The sequence below is a fragment of the Carcharodon carcharias genome, chromosome 5 (assembly GCF_017639515.1).
Source record: "Carcharodon carcharias isolate sCarCar2 chromosome 5, sCarCar2.pri, whole genome shotgun sequence".
Taxonomy (NCBI): domain Eukaryota; kingdom Metazoa; phylum Chordata; class Chondrichthyes; order Lamniformes; family Lamnidae; genus Carcharodon; species Carcharodon carcharias.
This window is the reverse complement of record NC_054471.1, coordinates 50,349,842-50,370,051: the sequence shown is the minus strand read 5'-3', so window position 1 is coordinate 50,370,051 and position 20,210 is coordinate 50,349,842. Positions and strand designations below refer to the sequence as shown.

The 20,210-nt window shown below is 41.8% G+C and overlaps 1 protein-coding gene across 8 annotated transcripts in view; it reads right to left on the bottom strand.

Moving 5' to 3' along the window:
- Positions 1-3,213: 3,213 nt before the first annotated feature.
- pdss2 (prenyl (decaprenyl) diphosphate synthase, subunit 2) overlaps positions 3,214-20,210 on the bottom strand; it is a 221,873-nt gene continuing 204,876 nt past the window's right edge. For 4 of the 8 annotated variants that reach the window (XM_041187216.1, XM_041187215.1, XM_041187217.1 and 1 more), the window contains exon 9: positions 3,214-4,321. In XM_041187216.1, coding sequence (XP_041043150.1) covers positions 4,166-4,321 — 156 coding nt within the window. In that variant the 3' untranslated portion in view covers positions 3,214-4,165. Of the gene's footprint in view, positions 4,322-12,445; positions 12,500-12,992; positions 13,028-15,233; positions 15,275-17,027; positions 17,061-20,210 lie in introns of those variants that run through there. The other 4 variants (XM_041187221.1, XM_041187218.1, XM_041187219.1 and 1 more) reach the window with 4 other exon arrangements.

The following is a 20,210-nucleotide window of genomic DNA, read 5'->3' as shown; positions in this document are numbered from 1 at the left end:
AAGCCAGTGCATCCACTATCTCCACTGCCACTTCCTTTAAGGCCCTGGGATGTAGGCCATCAGGTCCTGGCGACTTGTCACCCTTTAATCCCAATAGTTTGCTCAGTACTTTTTCCCTGGTGATGGTGATTGTTCTAAGTTCCTCCTTCTCTATACCCTCTGCACTACCTGTTACTATCGGGGTGGCACTAGTATCCTCCACCGTGAAAACTGTGGCAAAATATTGATTAAACGTCTCTGCCATTTCTGTGTTCCCCACTGTTAACTCCCTAGTCTCAACCTCCAAGGGACCAACATTCACTTTAGCTACTGTCTTTCCTTTTATATACTTGTAGAAGCTTTGCTATCAGTTTTTACATTTTGTGTTAGTTTTCTTTCACAATTTATCATTGCTCTTTTTATTTTTTTTTTAGTAACCTTTTGTTGATCTTTAAAAGTTTCCCAATCTTCCAGCCTGGCACTGACCTTTGCAATTTGGTATGCCTTAGTTTTTGCCTTTATGTTATCTTTAACTTCCTTGCTTAGCCATGTATGCTTTTTCCCCCTCTTACCATCTTTCTTCCTCTTTGGAATATATTTTACTTGGAAGGAATTGAATACCTCCTTTAATATCTGCCACTGTTCATCAACTGTCCTACCTTGTAGTCTTCCTGCCCAGTCCACGAGGGCCAAATCTGCCCTCATGCCTATGTAGTTACTTTTGTTTAACTCTAGAACACTAGTGTGGGACTCAAGTTTCTCGCTCTCAAACTGAACTTGAAATTTTAGCACGCTATGATTACTCTTCCCTGGAGGATCCTTTACTATGAGATCATTAATTAATTCCATCTCATTACACAAAACCAAATCCAGTATAGCCTGCTCCCTGGTTGATTCCACAACATATTGCTCCAAGAAACAATCTCTAATACACTCTGTGAACTCTCCCTCGAGTCTACCCTTCCCAATTGCCAAGGTTGGTGACTCCGCGCTGCAGGTCTTTGGGGCAAACGGAGCCCTTTGGAGCTGTAACGTTTTGCTTGGCACAGCTGAAGAGCTGAAATTGGGCTTGTGAGTTTGTGCTTGACCGTAGACTCGGGAATCCAGGGGGATGGAATCTCTGGAGGCAAGACCGCGAGGTGGGCCATTGTTGATGCTGTCCGAGTTGGAGCAACGTTTGGAGAGAATTCCAAGGTGAGGTCTTCAAAGGTGAAGATTAGGATCCCTTGTGTTTGTATGTGAGAGAGAGAGAGAGAGAGAGAAACACGAAGTTTCAGTGAGATTGGTTGACTCAGTGTCACTGATGTTTAGGTGGGTTGTTGAGAAATCCGTGGAATCCGTTTTAGTTGCATTTGTCATTTATTCTGCAATGTAGTGTGTTTGACCACAGGTTGCCTCTTTATTTACATGTACCTCATACTTAGCTGATTGTTAGAGTATAAGATAGATATTGTAAAAATTTTTATCTTTCTGACCTTTAAGTTTGTTTTTGTTTGCTCAGAACCCATGGAATCCTGTGACTTTATTCACTTAGTAAGTTTCTTCAATTTCAACTTTTGTCTACTTTAAACAATACATTATTAGTCCCTAACCGGATCTTACCAAAACTTGGGGATCTGGCATAGGATCATAACACAGGACACTTAGTAAATCTCAAAGCAATTAGGCAGAGTCAACATGGTTTTGTGAAAGGGAAATCGTGTTTGATGAATTTATTGGAGTTCTTTCAGGAAACAACAAGCAACGTTGATAAAGGCGAACTTGGATGAAGGCCCTGAATGTAGGTTGCTAAATTTACTGACGACACAAAGACAGGAAGGACAGTAAATTGTGAAGAGGACACCAGGAGTCTGCAAAGGGACACAGGTAGATTAAGTGAGTGGGCAAAAACTTGGCAGATTAAGTATAATGTGGGAAAACGTGAACTTGTCCACTTTCATAAGAGGAATAGAAAAGCAGCATATTATTTAAATGGAGAAAGATTGCAGGATTCTGTAGTACAGAGGGAGCCGAGTGGCCTGGTACATGAATCATAAAAAGTTAGTATGCAGGTACAGCAAGTGATTAGGGAGGCAAATATAAGGTTGTTGTTTATTTTAAGGGGAATGAAATATGAAAGGAGGGAAGCTTTTCTAGAGTTGTATAGGGAATAGGTGAGACCACATCTGGAGTACTGTGCACAGTTTTGGTGCTTTTATTTAAGAAAGGACATAATTGTATTAGCAGTTAGAGAAGGTTCACGTGACTGATTCCTGAGATGTGGGGCTATCTTATGAGGAAAGGTTGGACGGACTGGGCCTGTTATCCATTGGAGTTTAGAAGAAAGAGAGGCGATTTTATTGAAACATATAAGATTCTGAGGGGACCTAACATGGTGGATGCTGAAAGGATGTTCCTCCTTGTGGGAGAGACTAGAACTAAGGGACACAGTTTAAAATGAATAGATCTCTCACTTAAGATGGACTTTTTCTCTCAGAGGGGTGTGCAATTTTATCCCACAGAGAGCGGTAGAGACAGGGTCAAAAGGTATTGGGGGATAGGTAGGAAAGTGGAGTTGAGGCCACAATCATGATCTTACCAAATGGCGGAGCGGGGTCGAATGTCCTTCCCTGGCTCCTAATTCGTATGTTCGTATATTTCCCTCTGAGCACCTGGCTTTGGAAGGGCATCCAGTTGGAAAACAAAACCTACTACACCCACGTCATCTTTCAAGAAAATCGTTTTTCTTAAATGCTTTCTTAGTGTGCTGAAATAGCATAGAGAGGACAACAAAAGTTGTTGCAAAAAGCAGCCGGAGTTGACTGGCAAGATACTTTTTGTCAGGAGTCTGGAGAAAGTAAACACGCTAATTATTTGAGTGAACTTGGTAATAAAATCTGCTTGCTGTGCTAGCTGTCTTCAGATTAAAGTTGGGCTGTAATTACACCACAGAAGAAAGAAAGGTAGCTTAGCCGCAATCCAGACCATTTATGTAAACTCAGCCTTCTTGTCAACGTTGCTCTCAGGTTGCATGAATGCAAACCACAAAAATCATCTCTATGAACAAAATAGAGACAGTGTCAATTTACAGACTTGATATCCCATATACTGCTACTGTCATTGTGTGTTTCACAGTGCAAGACATCTCTAAGTCCTAAGGTTAAAAAGGGACTTATTTTCAATTGCTTTTCTCAGCATGAACATGACAAAGGTGCAAGATTAATGGAAAGAGCATGCATGTATGAGACAGATACATTTTGGTTATTGCATTTTATTATAAAAACATACCTCAACCTTTGTTTAGAGCCATCAACAGATACAATCACAAAAAGGCAAATTTTTGGGAGGATGCAAAACAGGCACGTACAAATTAATAAATAAATCTTTACTAGCTTTAATAAGTAAACAAATCATCTCTTTGCTATTGTAGCATTACACAAGTTAACAGCTGTACCTGGCTGAAGGTATAAACATGGACTTTCCCAACAAACAGGGAATCCCTAAAGAAAAATTGACAGTAACAAAAAAATGGTGAAAAAAAAATCTTGATTGTATGTGTAAAGTACAATATTCTGTGTAAATCAAACTATCTTTTCCACAATTCACAAATCAGAACTTAGACAATTTACAATTTTTTAAGCTACTACTCAGAAAAAATCCTTATCCTTACAATTGCCCTGCACGGTGACAAACTGGACTATTATTCTGACATAGCAGATCTATCAGACAGGTTATGAAGTGTTTCTTCCAACACCTGCAGTCTCATTCCAACCACCTCCCCGCACCACCCCCACCCCCGCCCTCCAAGTGTAGGGAAAAACCACAGGCCACCACTGTGGCGCCATCCTTGGTTGTGTCCAATCAATACGGCCTTATTTCCTGTCCATTTGCTGAGGTCACAGCAGAAAATCTCATTAATTATTTCTGCCCTTGTTGCCTCCAGTGTGCTTCTGGCATGACAAGGGAAAACTGTTTGACCTTTCTGCAAATTTGTTTGCAGGCATACAAGGGGCGGGGAGGGTTTTGCTATCTTGCTTTGTTTCACTGTGATTAAAAGTACAGCCTTTCTCCATTGCTGTGCAACATTTCAATTGCCACAAACTATTCATTTTTTTAAAGAAAGTAAGATTAAGTGGCAGGCCTCACCAACAGCTTATCCACAAAGATTTATTATAGTTTGATTTCTGTCAATGTGCAATTCCACCAGTCAGAATTTGGTCACAGCATAAACAATGTTTTCCAGAGTTGATCTGGCTTCAGAAGTAGGAAAGCATCGGAGGGCTTCCAAAGCCTGGTTTCCATGGTAATAGCACAAATCAAGAGATGAACTCACACCTTTTCCAGCCTTGATAATTCGATGCAACTACAGTAAGCAGAAAAATAAAGGATCTGTGTAAGTGCATACATGTAAAACACTAGTTCAGAATGTGTACCTGCATACTTGGCCATTTATATAAAAGCAAGCATGTCTCTGCACACCCAGTGATATAAGAAATAGACACTACTGTACTAGCTCTATTTTAATAACTTCAAGAAAAATAAACATATTAATCAGTTCAAACAACAGGTTCAGAATGATCTCACTTGCAAATGAAGGCTTTTACGGACATGTGCCAAGAAATACCCACAGTGCATTGAGAGGAACTTGCATTGCCATTAGTAATCCTATATGGCTCAAAACAAAGTAGAAAATTGTTAAAATGCACATCTGTGTAAGGCAATTTCATGTGTTTCAGAAACATTCCAGGAACCTGAGTATTTGCAAAAATTAAAGTTACTCATTTTAAATGTTACTGGAAAAATTACAGGATGCAGAGAGCTCAATTAAAAAACTAAAAGCCATGTACCTTAAAGTGACATGACAAAGGCACCCAGAACTACATTAGCGTCTACAAAATCTGAATGACTAAATTATCTAATATAGTTGCTTCTGTTTACTTCCAATTAACATATGCCATATCAATCAATTTTAATAAAAACAGTTGTATTTCACCTATATCAGGAACTTTAAATAAACCATCAAGATACTTTTAAGGGGAGGTGGTGATGTACTGGCACTGTCACTGGACTAGTTATCCAGAAACCTAGGGTTAAGCTCTGGGGACCTGGCTTCAAATCCTACCATGGCAGATGGTGAAATGTGACTTCAGTAAAAATCTGGAGTTAAAAGTCTAATGATGACCATAAAACAATTGTTGTGAAAACCCAGCTGGTTCACTAATGTCCTTTTGGGAAGCAAATCTGCCGTCCTTACCTGGTCAAGTCTACATGTGACTTCAAGCAATGTAGTGCGATGAGGACATAGCTGCTAGACTGGGTCTGTGGCAAATGATGAGGGGACCAAAAAGAGGGGTAAAAATATATGACCACATTCTCACCAGCCTGCCTGCTGCAGATGCATCTGTTCATGATAGTATCAGTAGGAGTGACCACTGCACAGACAATAGGGAGATTAAATCCTGTCTTCACACTGAGGATACCATCCATCGTGTTGTGTGGCACTACCATCGTGCTAAATGGGATAGATTTTGAACAGATCCAACAACTCAAGACTGGGCAAACATGAGGCACTGTGGGCCATCAGCAGCAGTAGAATTGTTCACTAACACAATCTGTAAACTCATGGCCCAGCATATCCCCCACTCTACTATTACCACCAAGCCAGGGGATCAATTCAATGAAGAGTGCAGGAGGGCATGCCAGGAGCAGTACCAGGCATGACAAAAAATGAGGTGTCAACCTGGTGAAGCTACAACATAGGACTACTTGTGTGCCAAACAGCATAAGCAATTCCACAACCAACAGATCAGATCTAAGCTCTACAGTTCTGCCACATCCAGTCGTGAATGGTGGTGGATAATTAAACAACTCACTGGAGGAGGAGGCTCCATAAATATTGCTATCATTAAGGATGGAGAAGCCCAGCATATCAGTGCAAAAGATAAGGCTGATGCTGTTGCAACAAACTTGAACCAGGAGTGCCACTCCACATGATATCAAGAAATGACTGAAAGTACTGGATATTGAAAAGGCGATGGACCCTGACAATTTTCCAGCAATAGCACTGAAGCCCTGTGCTCCAGAGCTTGCCGAGCCCCTAGCCAAGCTGTTCCAGTACAGTTGCAATACTGGCATCTACCCAGCAATGTGGAAAATTGCTCAGGTTTGTCCTGTACACAAAAAGCAGGACAAATCCAACCTGGCCAATTACTGTCCCATCAGTCGACTCTCCATCATCAGTAAAATGTTGGAAGGCATCATCAACAGTGCTATCAAGCGGCATTTGCTTAGCAATAACCTGCTCACTGACGTCCAGATTGGGTTCCGCCAGGCCACTTAGCTCCTGCTCTCATTACAGCCTTGGTTCAAACATGGACAAAAGAGTTGAACTCCCAAGGTGAGGCGAGAGTGACTGCCCTTGACATCAAGGCCGCATTTGACCGAGTATGGCATCAAGGAGCCCCAGCAAAACTGAAGTCAATGGGAATCAGGGGGAAAATTCTGTGCTGTTTGGAGAAATACCTAGCACAAAGGAAGATGGTTGTGGTTGTTGAAGGTCAATCATCTCAGTTCCAGGACATCATTGCAGGAGCTCCTCAGGGTAGTGTCCTGGGCCCAACCATCTTCAGTGCTTCATCAATGACCTTCCTTCCATCGTAAAGTCAGAAATGGGGTTATTCGCTGACGATTGCACAATGTTCCTCACCATTCACGACTCCTCAGACATCGAAGCAGTCCATGTCCAAATGCAGCAAGACCTGGGCTGACAAGTGGCAAGTAACATTTGCGCCACACAAGTGCTGGGCAATGACCATCTCCAACAAGGGAGAATCTAACCATTGCCCTATGACGTTCGATGGCATTACAATCGCTGAATTCCCTACCATCAACATCCTGTGGGCTACTATTGACCAGAAACTGAACTGAACTAGCCATATAAATACTGTGGCTACAAAAGCAGGTCAGAGGCTAGGAATCCTGTGGCGATTAACTCACCTCCTGACTCCGCAAAACCTGTCCACCATCTACAAGGCACAAGTCAGGAGTGTGATGGATCCACTTGCCTGGATGTGTGCAGCTCCAAGACCACTCAAAAAGCTCGACACCATCCAAGACAAAGCAGCCCGCTTGATTGCACCACATTCACAAACATTCACTCCCTCCACTATTAACGCACAGTAGCAGCAGTATGTACATCTACAAGATGCACTACAAAAACTCATCAAGGCTCCTTAGGCAGCATCTTCCAAACCTACGACCACTATCATCTAGAAGGACAAGGGCAGCAGACACATGGGAACATCACCACCTAGAAGTTCCTCTCCAAGCCACTCACCACCCTGACTTGGAAATATATCACTGTTCCTTCACTGTCACTGGGTCAAAATCCTGGAACTCCCTCCCTAACAGCACTGTGGGTGTACCTACACCACATGGCCTGCAACGATTCAAGAAGGCAACTCACCACCACCTTCTCAAAGGCAATTAGGAGTGGGCAATAAACACTGGCCTGGCCAGAGACTTTGACATCCCACAAATGAATTTAAAAAACTGTTCCATATCCCTGTATTCTCTTCATCATAAAGACTGCCTACTTCCACCTCTAATTTAGTCCACCTCCATCCCTGACTCATGCACATCATTCGTCAGCTCCAGGTTTGATCATTCCACTGCTTTACTGGTTGGCCTCCCATCCTCCATCAAGTTTAACTCATCCAAAATTCTGTTGCACCAAACCAATGCGGCACCAAGTCCTTCTCGTCTATTACTCCTGTTTTCACTGACTTGTATTTGCTAGTAGCCCTTCAACAACTCAAATTTAAAATTTTCATTCTTGTGTTTAAATCCCTTCATTGTTCTGTCTCTCACTATCACTATAACCTCCTCCAGCACCACAACCTCTCCTCACAGAATTCTCCATTTCCCTCTGCCTCTCCAACTTTCGAACTGATTTATGATCTTTTTCCAGCATTTTCTGTTTTTTTTGCTCTGTGATCTTCCTTCAAACCCAACTTTTTAAGCAAGCTTTTGGTTTGCTCACTATCTTTGGCTTCATGGTTAATTTTTTTTCCTTCCATCTCTGAAGCACCTGGGCATTTTTAAGGGTTAGAAGCCACTATATAAATGCACATTGTTGTCATTTTAAATATTGAAAAAAGCCTTAAGGTGTAAATATTAGGACACAACGAATATTACTAAGATTGTTTTTCACATTGACCAAACTAAGTCAATGGCTGTTAAAATGTAGGGTAGTCTTGCTTAACAGTTTGCTTAACTCAAACTTCTCTAAAATTCTACAGTTGTGAATTATAATAATTTCAAAAAATAAATCAATGTCTTGTGACATTCAGAATTGAACAAAGCAACAGGAATATGCTTTACTTCCTGTCCAAATGGGATTTTAAAAATGGTTGCATTGTGGTATAGAACTTGAGCATTGCTGAAAAAAGAGACATGTCTAAGCTAGAGGCAAAAAGCTGCGGATGCTGGAAAGCCAAAACAAAATCAAAAATAAAAATACCTGGAAAAACTCAGCAGGTCTGACAGCATCTGAGGAGAGGAACACAGTTAACGTTTCGAGTCCGTATGACTCTTCAACAGAACTAAGGAAAAATAGAAGAGAGGTGAAATAGAAGAGAGGTGAAATAGAAGCTGGTTTAAGGAGAAGGCGGGACAAGTGGAGCTGGATAGATGGCCAGCACATTTCTTAGATAATATCACCACCTTCAACACCTCTTTGTCCTTTTGTTTATGACATCTTTTGGTTATCTCCACCTATCACTGGCCCTCTATCCAGCTCTACCTGTCCCACCCCCCCTTAAACCAGCTTATATTTCACCTCTCTTCTATTTTTCCTTAGTTCTGTTGAAGTCATACGGACTTGAAACGTTAACTGTGTTCCTCTCCACAGATGCTGTCAGACATGCTGAGTTTTTCCAGGTATTTTTATTTTTTACTTTTGTTTCTGACATGTCTAAGCTATTCATCTTGTACTCATCAGGACACTTGCAAGAATACCAGTATAAGGGGAAAACAACAATCCGGCTTTACAAGGTGTTACCCGGGCCATGGTGAGACAAGGAAATTCTGTCACTAGAAGGGTTCAAAATTGATAAGGAGGAAGTGTTGAATAGGCTGTCGGTACTTAAAGTTGACAAGGCACCAAGACCAGAAAAGGTGCATCAAGGATATTGAAAGAAGTGAGAGTAAAAATTGCAGGGACACTGGACATAATTTTTCAGTCTTCCCTAGACTCAGGGGAGGTGCCAGAGGACTGGAGAATTACAAACATTACACCCTTGTTCAAAAAGTTATTGCTCAAGGGACAGTAGCAACGTGGATACAAAATTGGCTGAGAAATAGGAAACAGAGAGTAGTGGTCAATGGATATTTTTCAGGCTGGAGGAAGGTTTTTGGTGGAGTTCCCCAGGAATTGATGTTGGGGACCCTTGCTTTTCCTGATATATATTGATGATCTAGATCTTGGTGTGCAGGGGACAATGTCAAAGTTTGCGGATGGCATGAAGCTTGGGAGTGTTGTAAACTGTGAGGAGGACAGTGTAGAACTTCAAAAGGACATAGACAAGTTGGTGGAGTGGGCAGATAGGTGACAGATGAAGTTCAATGCGGAGAAGTGTGAGGTAATACATTTTGGTAGGAAGAACATGGGACAGACAATATAAAATAAGGGGTGAAATTTTGAAGGGGGTGTAGGAACAGAGAGACCTGGGTGTATATGTGCATAGATCATTGAAGGTGGCAGGACAGGTTGAGAGAGCAGTTAATAAAGCTTATAGTATTCTGGGCTTTATTAGTAGGAGCATAGAGCACAAGAGCAAAGAGGTTATGCTGAATTTACATAAGACACTCATTAGACCTCAGCTGGAGTACTGTGTACAATTCTGGGCGCCAAATTATAGGATGTGAACACATTGGAGAGAGTGCAGAAGAGGTTTACGAGAATGGCTCCAGGGATGAGAAACTTCAGTTACAAAGGTAGATTGGAGAGGTTGGGACCGTTCTCTTTGGAGAGAAAGCTAAGAGGAGATTTGATAGAGATGTTCTATAAAGCCCTCATGAGGGGGCTGGACGGAGTAGATAGGGAGAAGCTATTTCTGCTCGTAAAAGGATCAAGAATGAGAGGGCACAAATTCAAAGTGATTTGCAGAACAAGCAAATATGTCGTGAGAAAAAACTTTTTCACAGAAATAGTGGTTGGGGTTCGGAAAGCACTGCCTGGAAGTGTGGTGGAGGCAGGTTCAAACGAGGCATTCAAGGCAGCATCAGATGATTATTTAAATAGAAACAATGTGCAGGGGTAAGGGGGGAAAAGGCAGGGCAATGGCACTAGGTCATAATGCTCATTTGGAAAGCCGGTGCAGACACAATGGGCCGAATGGCCTCCTTCTGTGCCATTAAAATTCTGAGATTCTATACTGTAAGTGAAGAGAGTGCTGATTGGTTGGCAAGTGATGTTGCCATGGAGAATGCACCACTGATGGTGACAGGCAGTTAACTGCCAAGCATTGTTTGAAATTTAAACCAGGCAGCTTGACCCTGATTGGTCATGGCATTGCCCTAAGGAATGAGTCAGCGAATGGCTGTCACTTCTTTTATTTGGTTAAAACAGGGTTGTTGTTTTCTCCTTATGTTGTTATTCTTACGAGTGCCCTGATGAGCGCAAGATGAAAAGCTTAGACGTAACTTTTTTTCCAGGATTTTGTAAAGTTATACGTCTCAAAATAATCAAATGAGGTGGCTATTTGGCTCATCTCTGTTCAGAAAAACCCTGAAGTCCTGCCACTACAGCATCCAGTTGGTTCTTGCTTTTACTACTCTCTCCAAGAGTTTAGTCCATGCATTAATTATTCTGTGTGAAAAGGTTGTGAATATCAGTCGTCAATTTGCCTCAAAGAATCTCACAGTGCAGAAGAGGCCTTTCAGCCCATCGAGTCTGCATCGACACGTGAGAAACACCTGACCTACCTACCTGATTACATTTACCAGCACTTGGCCCATAGCCTTGAACGTTATGACATGCCAAGTGCTCATCCAGGTACTTTTAAAAGGACGTGAGGCAACCCACCTCCACCACCCTCCCAGGCAGTGCATTCCAAACCGTCACCACCCTCTGGGTAAAAAAGTTTTTCCTCACATCCCCTCTAAACCTCCTGCCCCTCAACTTGAACTTGTGTCCCCTTGTGACTGACCCTTCAACTAAGGGGAACAGCTGCTCCTTATCCAGCCTGTCCATGCCCTTCATAATCTTGTACACCTTGATCAGGTCGCCTCTCAGTCTTCTCTGCTCCAACGAAAACAACCCAAGTCTATCCAACCTTTCTTCATAACTTAAATGTTTCATCCCAAGCAACATCCTGGTGAATCTCCTCTGCACGCCCTCCAGTGCAATCACATCCTTCCTATAATGTGGCGATCGGAACTGCACACAGTTCTATACAACTTCAACATGACATCCCTACTTTTGTAATCTATGCCTCGATTGATAAAGGTAGGTGTCCCATATGCCTTTTTCACCACCCCACTAAGATGCCCCTCCGCCTTCAGAGATCTATGGACACACACGCCAAGGTCCCTTTGTTCCTCAGAACTTCCTAGTGTCATGACATTCATTGAATACTTCCTTGTCAAATTACTCCTTCCAAAGTACATCACCTCACACTTTTCAGGGTTAAATTCCATCTGCCAATTATCTGCCCATTTGACCATCCCGTCTATATCTTCCTGTAGCCCAAGACTCAGCCTCACTGTTAACCACCGGGCCAATCTTTGTGTCATCCGCAAACTTACTAACCCTACCGCCCACATAGTCATCTATGTCGTTTACATAAATGACGAATAATAGGGGACCCAGCACAGATCCCTGTGGTACACCACTGGACACTGGCTTCCAGTCACTAAAGCATCCTTCTGTCATCACCCTCTGTCTCCTACAACTAAGCCAATTTTGAATCCACCTTATCAAATTACCCTGTATCCCATGTGCATTTGACTTCTTTATAAGTCTCCCATGTGGGACCTTGTCAAAGGCTTTGCTGAAATCCATAAAAGCTACATCAACTGCACTACCCTCATCTACACACCTGGTCACCTCCTCAAAAAATTCAATCAAATTTGTTAGGCATGACCTCCCTTTGACAAAGTCAATGCTGACTATCCCTGATCAAACCTTGCCTCTCCAAGAGCCTCAAGAGCTTACACCTGTATCCTCGGAGGCAGTGATGCAGAATGACGCCAACAGCAGGGATTCAATCCCTGTACCAGCGGTGGTGCTTTACGAAGGCCTGCCTCCTTGCCCTGCCCCAAGCTTGATATGGAGTGGTGCTGCTCAAGCTATATAATCAATTGTCTCTCTCTAATGGAGAGCAATGTCTATGGTCCTCCATAGGGGATGGTTCATCACCATTACTCTCACAATTCAATTTAAAAGTTTTCTGAGTTTACATTTTTCGTTCTGTTAACTACCCACCTTTCATAAAATGGCTGCATTCACTTCCTGTCAGTTTTCTTTCCATGATTAAATCTGCAATATTGACATTTAAAATGAAAACTGCCATAATTAGACACATCACACTGTAAATAGGGATGCATAGAGTGACACCACTATTCCCAGACAGAATGATTGGTGGGTAGGTGGGGTGGGGGGGGGGGGGGGGGGGGGGGGGGGGGGGGGTGAAGAGCAGAGGGACCTTGGGATGCATATCTACATAAAACTTTGAAGGCAGGAGGGCAAGTTGATAAGGTGGTTAAGGAAATGCATGGGATACAGTGCTAGCTGTGGCTATTTCCCACTAAAGGCTTAAGCACTGAGGGAGCACTGCACTGTTGGAGGAACTGTTTTTTGGAATAGACATTATACCGAGGTACAACATACCTGGCTTGGTGGATCTAAAAGATCCCACGACACTATTTGAAGAAGAGCAGGGGAGTTCTCCTCGGTGTCCTGGCCAATATTTATCTCCCAATCAACATCACAAAAAACAGATGATCTAATCGTTATCACATTGCTGTTTGCGGGAGTTTGTTGTGCACACATTCACTGCTGCATTTCCTGCATGACAATGGTGACAATACTTCAAAAAAGTACTTACTTGGCTATAAAGCTTTTAAAGATATCTGGTGGTCGTGAAAAGTGCTATCTAAATGCACAGCTTCCTTTTTTTAAAAACTGGGCATTGTAAATAGGGGCATTGAACAATAAGAGGTGGTGGTCATTCTAATCCTTTACAAATCATTAGTTAAACCTCAGCTGGATTATTGCATACAATTCTGGGCCCCACACTTTAGAAAGGATATCAAATTCTTGGAGAGGGGACAGAGAAGATTTACCAGGATGGTAGCAGGGATGAGAGGCTTCAGCAATGTGGAGAGGTTGCAGAAGCTGGGATTGCTCTCTTCAGAGCTGAGATGGTGAAGGGGAAACCTATTAGAGATATTCAAAGTTATAAGGGGTATTGATAAAACAAGTGGGGAGAGACTGTTTCCCCTGGCAAGTGGATCAGTAAGCAGAAGTCATATTTAAAATAATTGGCAAGAGAACCAGAAGGCAAACGAGGAGAAATTTATTTGCATAGTGGATAAGATTTGGAACATGCCAAGAAAAAAGTATAGTGGAATCAGATCTCATAGGAACATCCAAAAGGTAAATGGGCAAATTTGCAGGATGATGGGGAAAAGATAGGAAGTGGGACAAAACTGGGCATCTTGTTCAAAGATCCAGCACAGGTATGGCGGCTGAAAGGTTCCCTTCTGTGCTGTAAGATTCTGCGAAATCACGGTGCTTTTATCAGATGCTGTTGCAGGTGCGGACAAGTATGGGTTGTTTTCTGCAATTCATAGAGACTCTTTTTAAATAGACCCTGTAAATAACTGTTGGTTTTGCTGTCTACTGAATAAATAAACTTTGTTTGCTTTGCTGCATGTCCTGTCGGAAATCCAGTCTCGCCTCAAATTCATTGGCCGACAGTGGTCAATAGACATTCCATGTATTTGCACCCATCACCCAGTGTATGCAGTGTCACCACTAGAGGGAGGACGCAATAACAACAGAGCTGAGTTTACACAGGCAATTGCTATTATAAATGTGGACACAGGAATTTATCGGTGGACTTTAAAATAAGAGTAAAATTTGCACGTTTAAAATGGGCATTAATTGTTGCCACAATCCAATTATCCCTCACGCTCTAACTTCACTTCATTTGAAGAATTCTGTAGTACCATGGTAAATCAACTGGTCTTACATGTTTCTACAAGATCACCTTTCATGCCAAATTTCCAAATTTCTTCAGTGTCTCCTCATAACTCAGCTTTTTGATACCAGTGATCAGTCTTATGGCTCTCTCTATATGCCTCAGTGTTTCAGTGTCTCCCGTGTTATGGGTGAGATCTGACCAAAGCACTAAACCTTTTAATCATGACTCCCCATGACTTGTATTCTATTTTGCCTATACAAGTCAATATATTCAATTGCTTTAGTTAATTACTGATCTCCAAAGGTTGGAGATTTTGAGCGTTTAATCTACTAAACTTAATCCATCGTTATTTCAACACTATTCCTTGAGGAAGTGGGTTGCTCATTTGTACTTATAAATATTAAAGTTCATTTGCCATTGCTCCCCCACAAATATTTTCTCGAGCAGGTATTGGAATTTCTAATCTGCTTCTCATATTCCGCTGCCCCACTTAGCATCATGTGAAAAAATTATCAATTTGCATTGAGATTCTATAATTTCTAATGTAAATTAAATGCACAACATTCCAACAACAGTTTCCAACAATAATCCTGAGGGCACACCAATGAAATTCTTTCAGCAAGTACAGCTTTTGTCCTTCTGGTGCTTTTTATACATGAAGATTAATCTGAAATTCTCACAACTGAAATGCTTTTGCAAGCCCAGGTATGACATGTCATGTGGATTATCCAAACTATCCCCATTTTACTTACTATCCTTTTAAAAAAAATCTTTCATTTCATTCTGTAAACAATAGACGGTATGCCCAGAGATGATGGCATATTCCCAAAGGGGCAGCTATTTTACATCATCTGAGTTCCAAAGACGAGTCATTGGACTCTGAATGTTAACTTGTGTTTCTTTCTCCACAGATGCTGCTAGACCTGCTGAGTTGTTCCAGCACTTTTTGCTTTTACTTCAGATCTGCAGTATTTTGCTTTTATTTTAGTGTTTAATTCACTGCCACTTCTCTTCCAGGAATGCCTACCTTGAAGAAGTTCTGCTCTTCTCTCTGATGGGATTTCCGTTTGTCTCTTTCACCTTGATCACCTTCATTGCTTTCCCTCCTAGGGTTTGATAAGGTGTTTACCAAAACTTGCTTTCACAGTCACATCTCCTTCCTCAGTGACTGTCTCCAGCTCCGACTTATCTAACTGAATTCCATACTTCATGTTTCAAATCCACCTAGGGTTACAGGTATCTCCGAGACATACAACGTTCCTCGGACTACTGTTCTTGCTGCATCCTGAGATCCGCACTCAGTGCCACGTGTACACACTCTACCTCTCTCTCCAATAGCACCGACTCACCCCATCTCCAAGCTGTCCTGGTCCCCAGTTTCATTTCCTTCTTTGTCTCATCTGGCGCCTAAACAAGAAGCTTTTTACTCTTCCTTTCCGTGTTAAGGAATGCAAGCACCAACAACTTATGGGTACTGATACTCCTCTAGATCCTTCCTCCCCTTTCTTTCACTCTGACCCCATCCCTTCTTCTAATTCCACCTTTCGCCATGTATTCACTATACCTTGACCTTCCCCTCTCTGATGCTGAATGATCTTTGTTCAGCAAAGGACATTGCTTTATCCCCTTATGCCCCACCTCAATGAATTTTGGGGTTCCAAAGAAGAGTCATACTGAATCCGAAATGTTAGTTCTGCTGCCAGACCTGCAGAGTTTTTCCTGCACTTTTATTACTTTATCTAGGCCTTATCTTCCTTGCCATTGCTCATTTCTAAAGAAAAATATCCATTTCAAAGTTGGCTTAATGACATAGCTATTCAATCTCTATCAACATTTGTTATATGATTCACATTTCTATGTGAATGTTTTATTTAGTTCCAGAAATATGAAGATGCACTGGTTCCCTTTGCAGCAGAAATAGCAAGATATGGAAAAGCAATAAATATACCTGTGCACCATTTTTATTTTGATATTTTTGCAATTTTTTTTTGCCATCAGCATTGATGACCGATAATCAGACAAGTTTTTGCAAAGTTCCTTAAACAACAATTCAATGTTCAGTGCAATAAAATCTGATTTCTGCGTAATTTCTAATGCTAACTCATCAGAGTTTATGCTAGAATTGAAACCTAAGGATCATTTTTTCTGCAATCTGCATAACTTATAAATTTTAAGCAAAAAGATGTTAGAAAAGAAGATCTATTTCATGAAAAGGCCAACATTTTTGATCGGGTTAAAGTAAACTATTGGTATAAAACCCATCACCTGTGTTTGCACAAATTTGGTCACCCACAAGCAAACTAGAATGGAAGGAATTTCTAGAACAAAATGACTTAATATCAAAGAATAGAATCAACCCACCAGTGTGGTAGTATGTAGTTTCAATCTAACTAGATAGTGCTTATCAACCACAGTTGCATTAGTCCTAATCTCACATACCTGTCCTGTTCCCATGCAGTTTTTATCCTGCTTTCCTTCGAGTACTGATTTAACCCACTCTCAAGTGTTGACATGATCTCTGCTTCAATCACCTATACACAACCTCGCAACCCTGGGTAAAAAATATCTCCTGCTCTCTATGGTAAATCGCTTACCTTTAACCTTATATCTATGTGTCCTTGTTCTACGCCCCCTCAATCATTGAAAATAAATTTGTTTATATCTACTGTGTCAGATTCCTTCATAATTTTAAACACCTCTACTAAATCATCCTTAATCTCCTCCGATCAAATAACCATCACTGGCTGAGCACATTCTTTCATACTCTACATTAAGAAACTCAAAGGAGTAAAGGATATTCATCAGTAACCAAACAAGTTCTCTCATTAGCACAGTTTGCTGCATTAAGATTAGTCTTACCTATTTTTCATCAATTTGTCTCCTCTAAGCAATCTGCAATAACATGAAGACAAACTTCCAACGTCATTTAATTTAAAATACTTGCTCCATTTCAACCACTGAGACAAAAAGCATTAAAATATAGTGAATTTCCACCCACGCTGTTAAAAACAGTTTGGTTCTGAATGAAGGGAACACTCAGTCAGATTGTACAATGAAGATTACTGTGTTTAGTGAATGCCATAGTCATTTACAGCACAGGAGGCAGCCATGCTGTTCATCGAGTCCGTGCTGAATCTCCATGGAGCGATCTGCTCAGTCTCACTCCTCCACTCGATCTCTGTAGCCCTGCAAGTTTTTTTCTTTCAAATGCCCATCCAATTACCTTTAGAAATCATTGACTGTTTCCACTTCATGGATAGCGAGCTCCAAGTCGCTACCACTCAACTATATAAAATAAGTTCTTTCTCACATTCCCCCTGCAACTCTTGCCCAAAACCTTAAATCTTTGTTCCCTATTCCTTGTACTATCAGCTAGTGGGGACAGTTATTTCCTTGTCTAACTGCTAGGGATGGTTTAGGTGAAGGGTTACGATGAAGGGTCATTGACCTGAAACATTAACTCTGCTTCTCTCTCCGTGGATGCTGCCAGACCTGCTGGGTATTTCCAGTATTTTCTGTTGTTATATCAATTCCACATATCTGCTGACATCATCCAGCTCCAACTCACCCCCACCTCTCTCAACCCATAACCTCTGACTTATCACCCCCACCTCTCTCAACCCATAACCTCTAACTTATCATAGCACAAAAGGAAAATACTGCCGAAGCTGGAAATCTAAAATAAAAACAGAAAACGTTAGCAGATCTGGCAGCATTTCTGGAGACAGAACAGAATTAATGTTTCAGATCAATGACATTTCATCAGAAAAGGGAAAAGTTAGAGATCTGATGAGTTCTCAGCAAGTAAAGAGTCATTAAAAGGGGAAGTATGGGGAAAAAAATGAAAGGGAAGATCTGTAACAGGATGGAAAGCAGGAGAGATTCATGATACTGCTTGTCTGACATGCAGTGATCAGAAACTTCCTCCACTTAAATATTGGGAAGTCCAAGCCGTTGTCTTCAATTCACACACAAAAACTCTGCTTTCCTAGCCACTGACTCCATCTTCCTCCCTGGCCATGATATGAGGCTGACCCAGACTGTTCACACTCTTGACATTTTATTTGACCCTGAAATGAGCTTCTGATTCCAGGCTCTCTCCATCAAGACCGCCTGCTTCCACTGCCATAACATCACCCAGTTCCACCTCTGCCTCAGTTCTCCTGCTGCTAAAACGGTCATTTACGCCTTTGTTACCGCTAGACATGGCTATTTCTATACGTTCCTGGCTGGCCCCCCTCCCACCTTGCATTCTGCAAATTTCAGTTCATCCAAAGCTCTGCCGCCCATAGCCTAACTCACGTCAAGTCCTGTTTACCCATCATTCTTGTGCTTGCTTATGTAAGTTAGCTCGTGGTCCAACAACATCTTGATCTTAAAATTCCCTCCACGGCCTCGCTCCTCCTTATCTCTGTCACCCCCACCAGCCCTACAAACCTCGAAGATCTCTGCACTTTTCCAATTCTGTTTTCTTGCCCATTCTAGAATTATCACTTTATATCAATGGCAGCTGTATCTTCAGCTTATTAGGCCCTAAGCTCTAGAGCTCACTAGACCACTTTCCTTGTCTATCTTTGAGGCACTCCTTAAAACTAACCTCTTTGACCAACTTTTGGTCAACTGTCCTTATGTGGCTCAGTGTCAAATTATGTTTGGTAACACTCCCTGTAAAACACCCTGAGATGCTTTATTTTGTTAAAGGTGCTTTATAAATACAAGTTGCTGATGCAGGAATAAGTATGAGGGGCCCAAATCTTCTGGTTTCTATAGTAGATACCTGGACTTAAGTTGAGACATGCGTGTTGGGACACTGCAGAACTCCTGACTCTCACATTTGTGCTGAAGTTGCCCGTGAAGTTTAAACTTCCAATGGGCTGATTTCCATTGCCTGGGTCCCTCCACAAATATATCTTACACTGAGCTTAGTGTCAGAGACTTGGGCCAGACATGAGGGATTTAGCTAGATACCTATCCAGGAAGTGGGTAGGTATCTAGCTAAATCTAGGGTAATACTTGGTCTAACTCAGAGATTAGCCAGTGTAATTGAACTGAGCATCACACCTGACCTGGCTAAACCCACTCTCCACCAACCCCCCCCAACCCACTCACTAACCCACTGAAAGACTAGAAACCTTTAAAAACTTACCTGAATACAGCAGCTAAGGTCGTAAAAAAAGGAGGCATGTCCTCTCTTCACTCATCTTCTCTGCGCTTGTCTGTCTTCTATGGGTATGGCTTGCTGTCCCATTGACGATGCAGCCAGGATCAGAGGTCCTGGCTGAAAATGAGCAGTAGTGACGGGTCAACGAGTAGCGAGCAGTGCTAATGCCCCCAGCATTGCTGCTGACCAGAAGATCTGGGCCTATTCTTGAGGACTCATTGACCTTAATACCTTCGCCTCCACTACTACTTAGTGTCTCAGTGCCTCCCATCGAGGTAGTGCTGACCAATATAACTGGAGTGAAGAATCACAGCCACTCCCCAAATACGTCAGTGCACAATATTTGAAATACACCAACTTCCATACATCTGATTCTTGGGCTAAAGGCAACAAACTGCCTGAAGCACCTCGTTACATTGCACTGCCCAAGCATGTAAAACGCTTGAGAAGCAAAAACTACATGTGATAATAAATGAAAATAGTCCAATTCTGCAAACACTGTGAACACAATGTAAAATAACTCCATCAAGTAAGTTAATGTTTGAAGAATGCTGCTTCTTTCTCCTTCCCCCGCTCCCTACAAGAACGCTTTTTTGAAACATAGTAAAAGAAAACAACTTTTTTCTTTTAAAAACACCTTGGAAAATGAACAGCCAAATTTAAAACTACAAAGCATTTCTTTCACGTGGGAGAGATTTTCCTTTTTCTTTGGGATGAAGAATTTCCCAGGGTGAAAAGATATTTATATATTTATGTCCTGAAAATGCCAGTGTAGTGTTATCATGAAAGCTTCCTTTCTGGCTTTTCCCAGTGGAGCGAAAGCGTACAAGACTCCACCAGGTAGGGAACAAAACCACCAAGAAGAGTGAGGGCCTTGCATG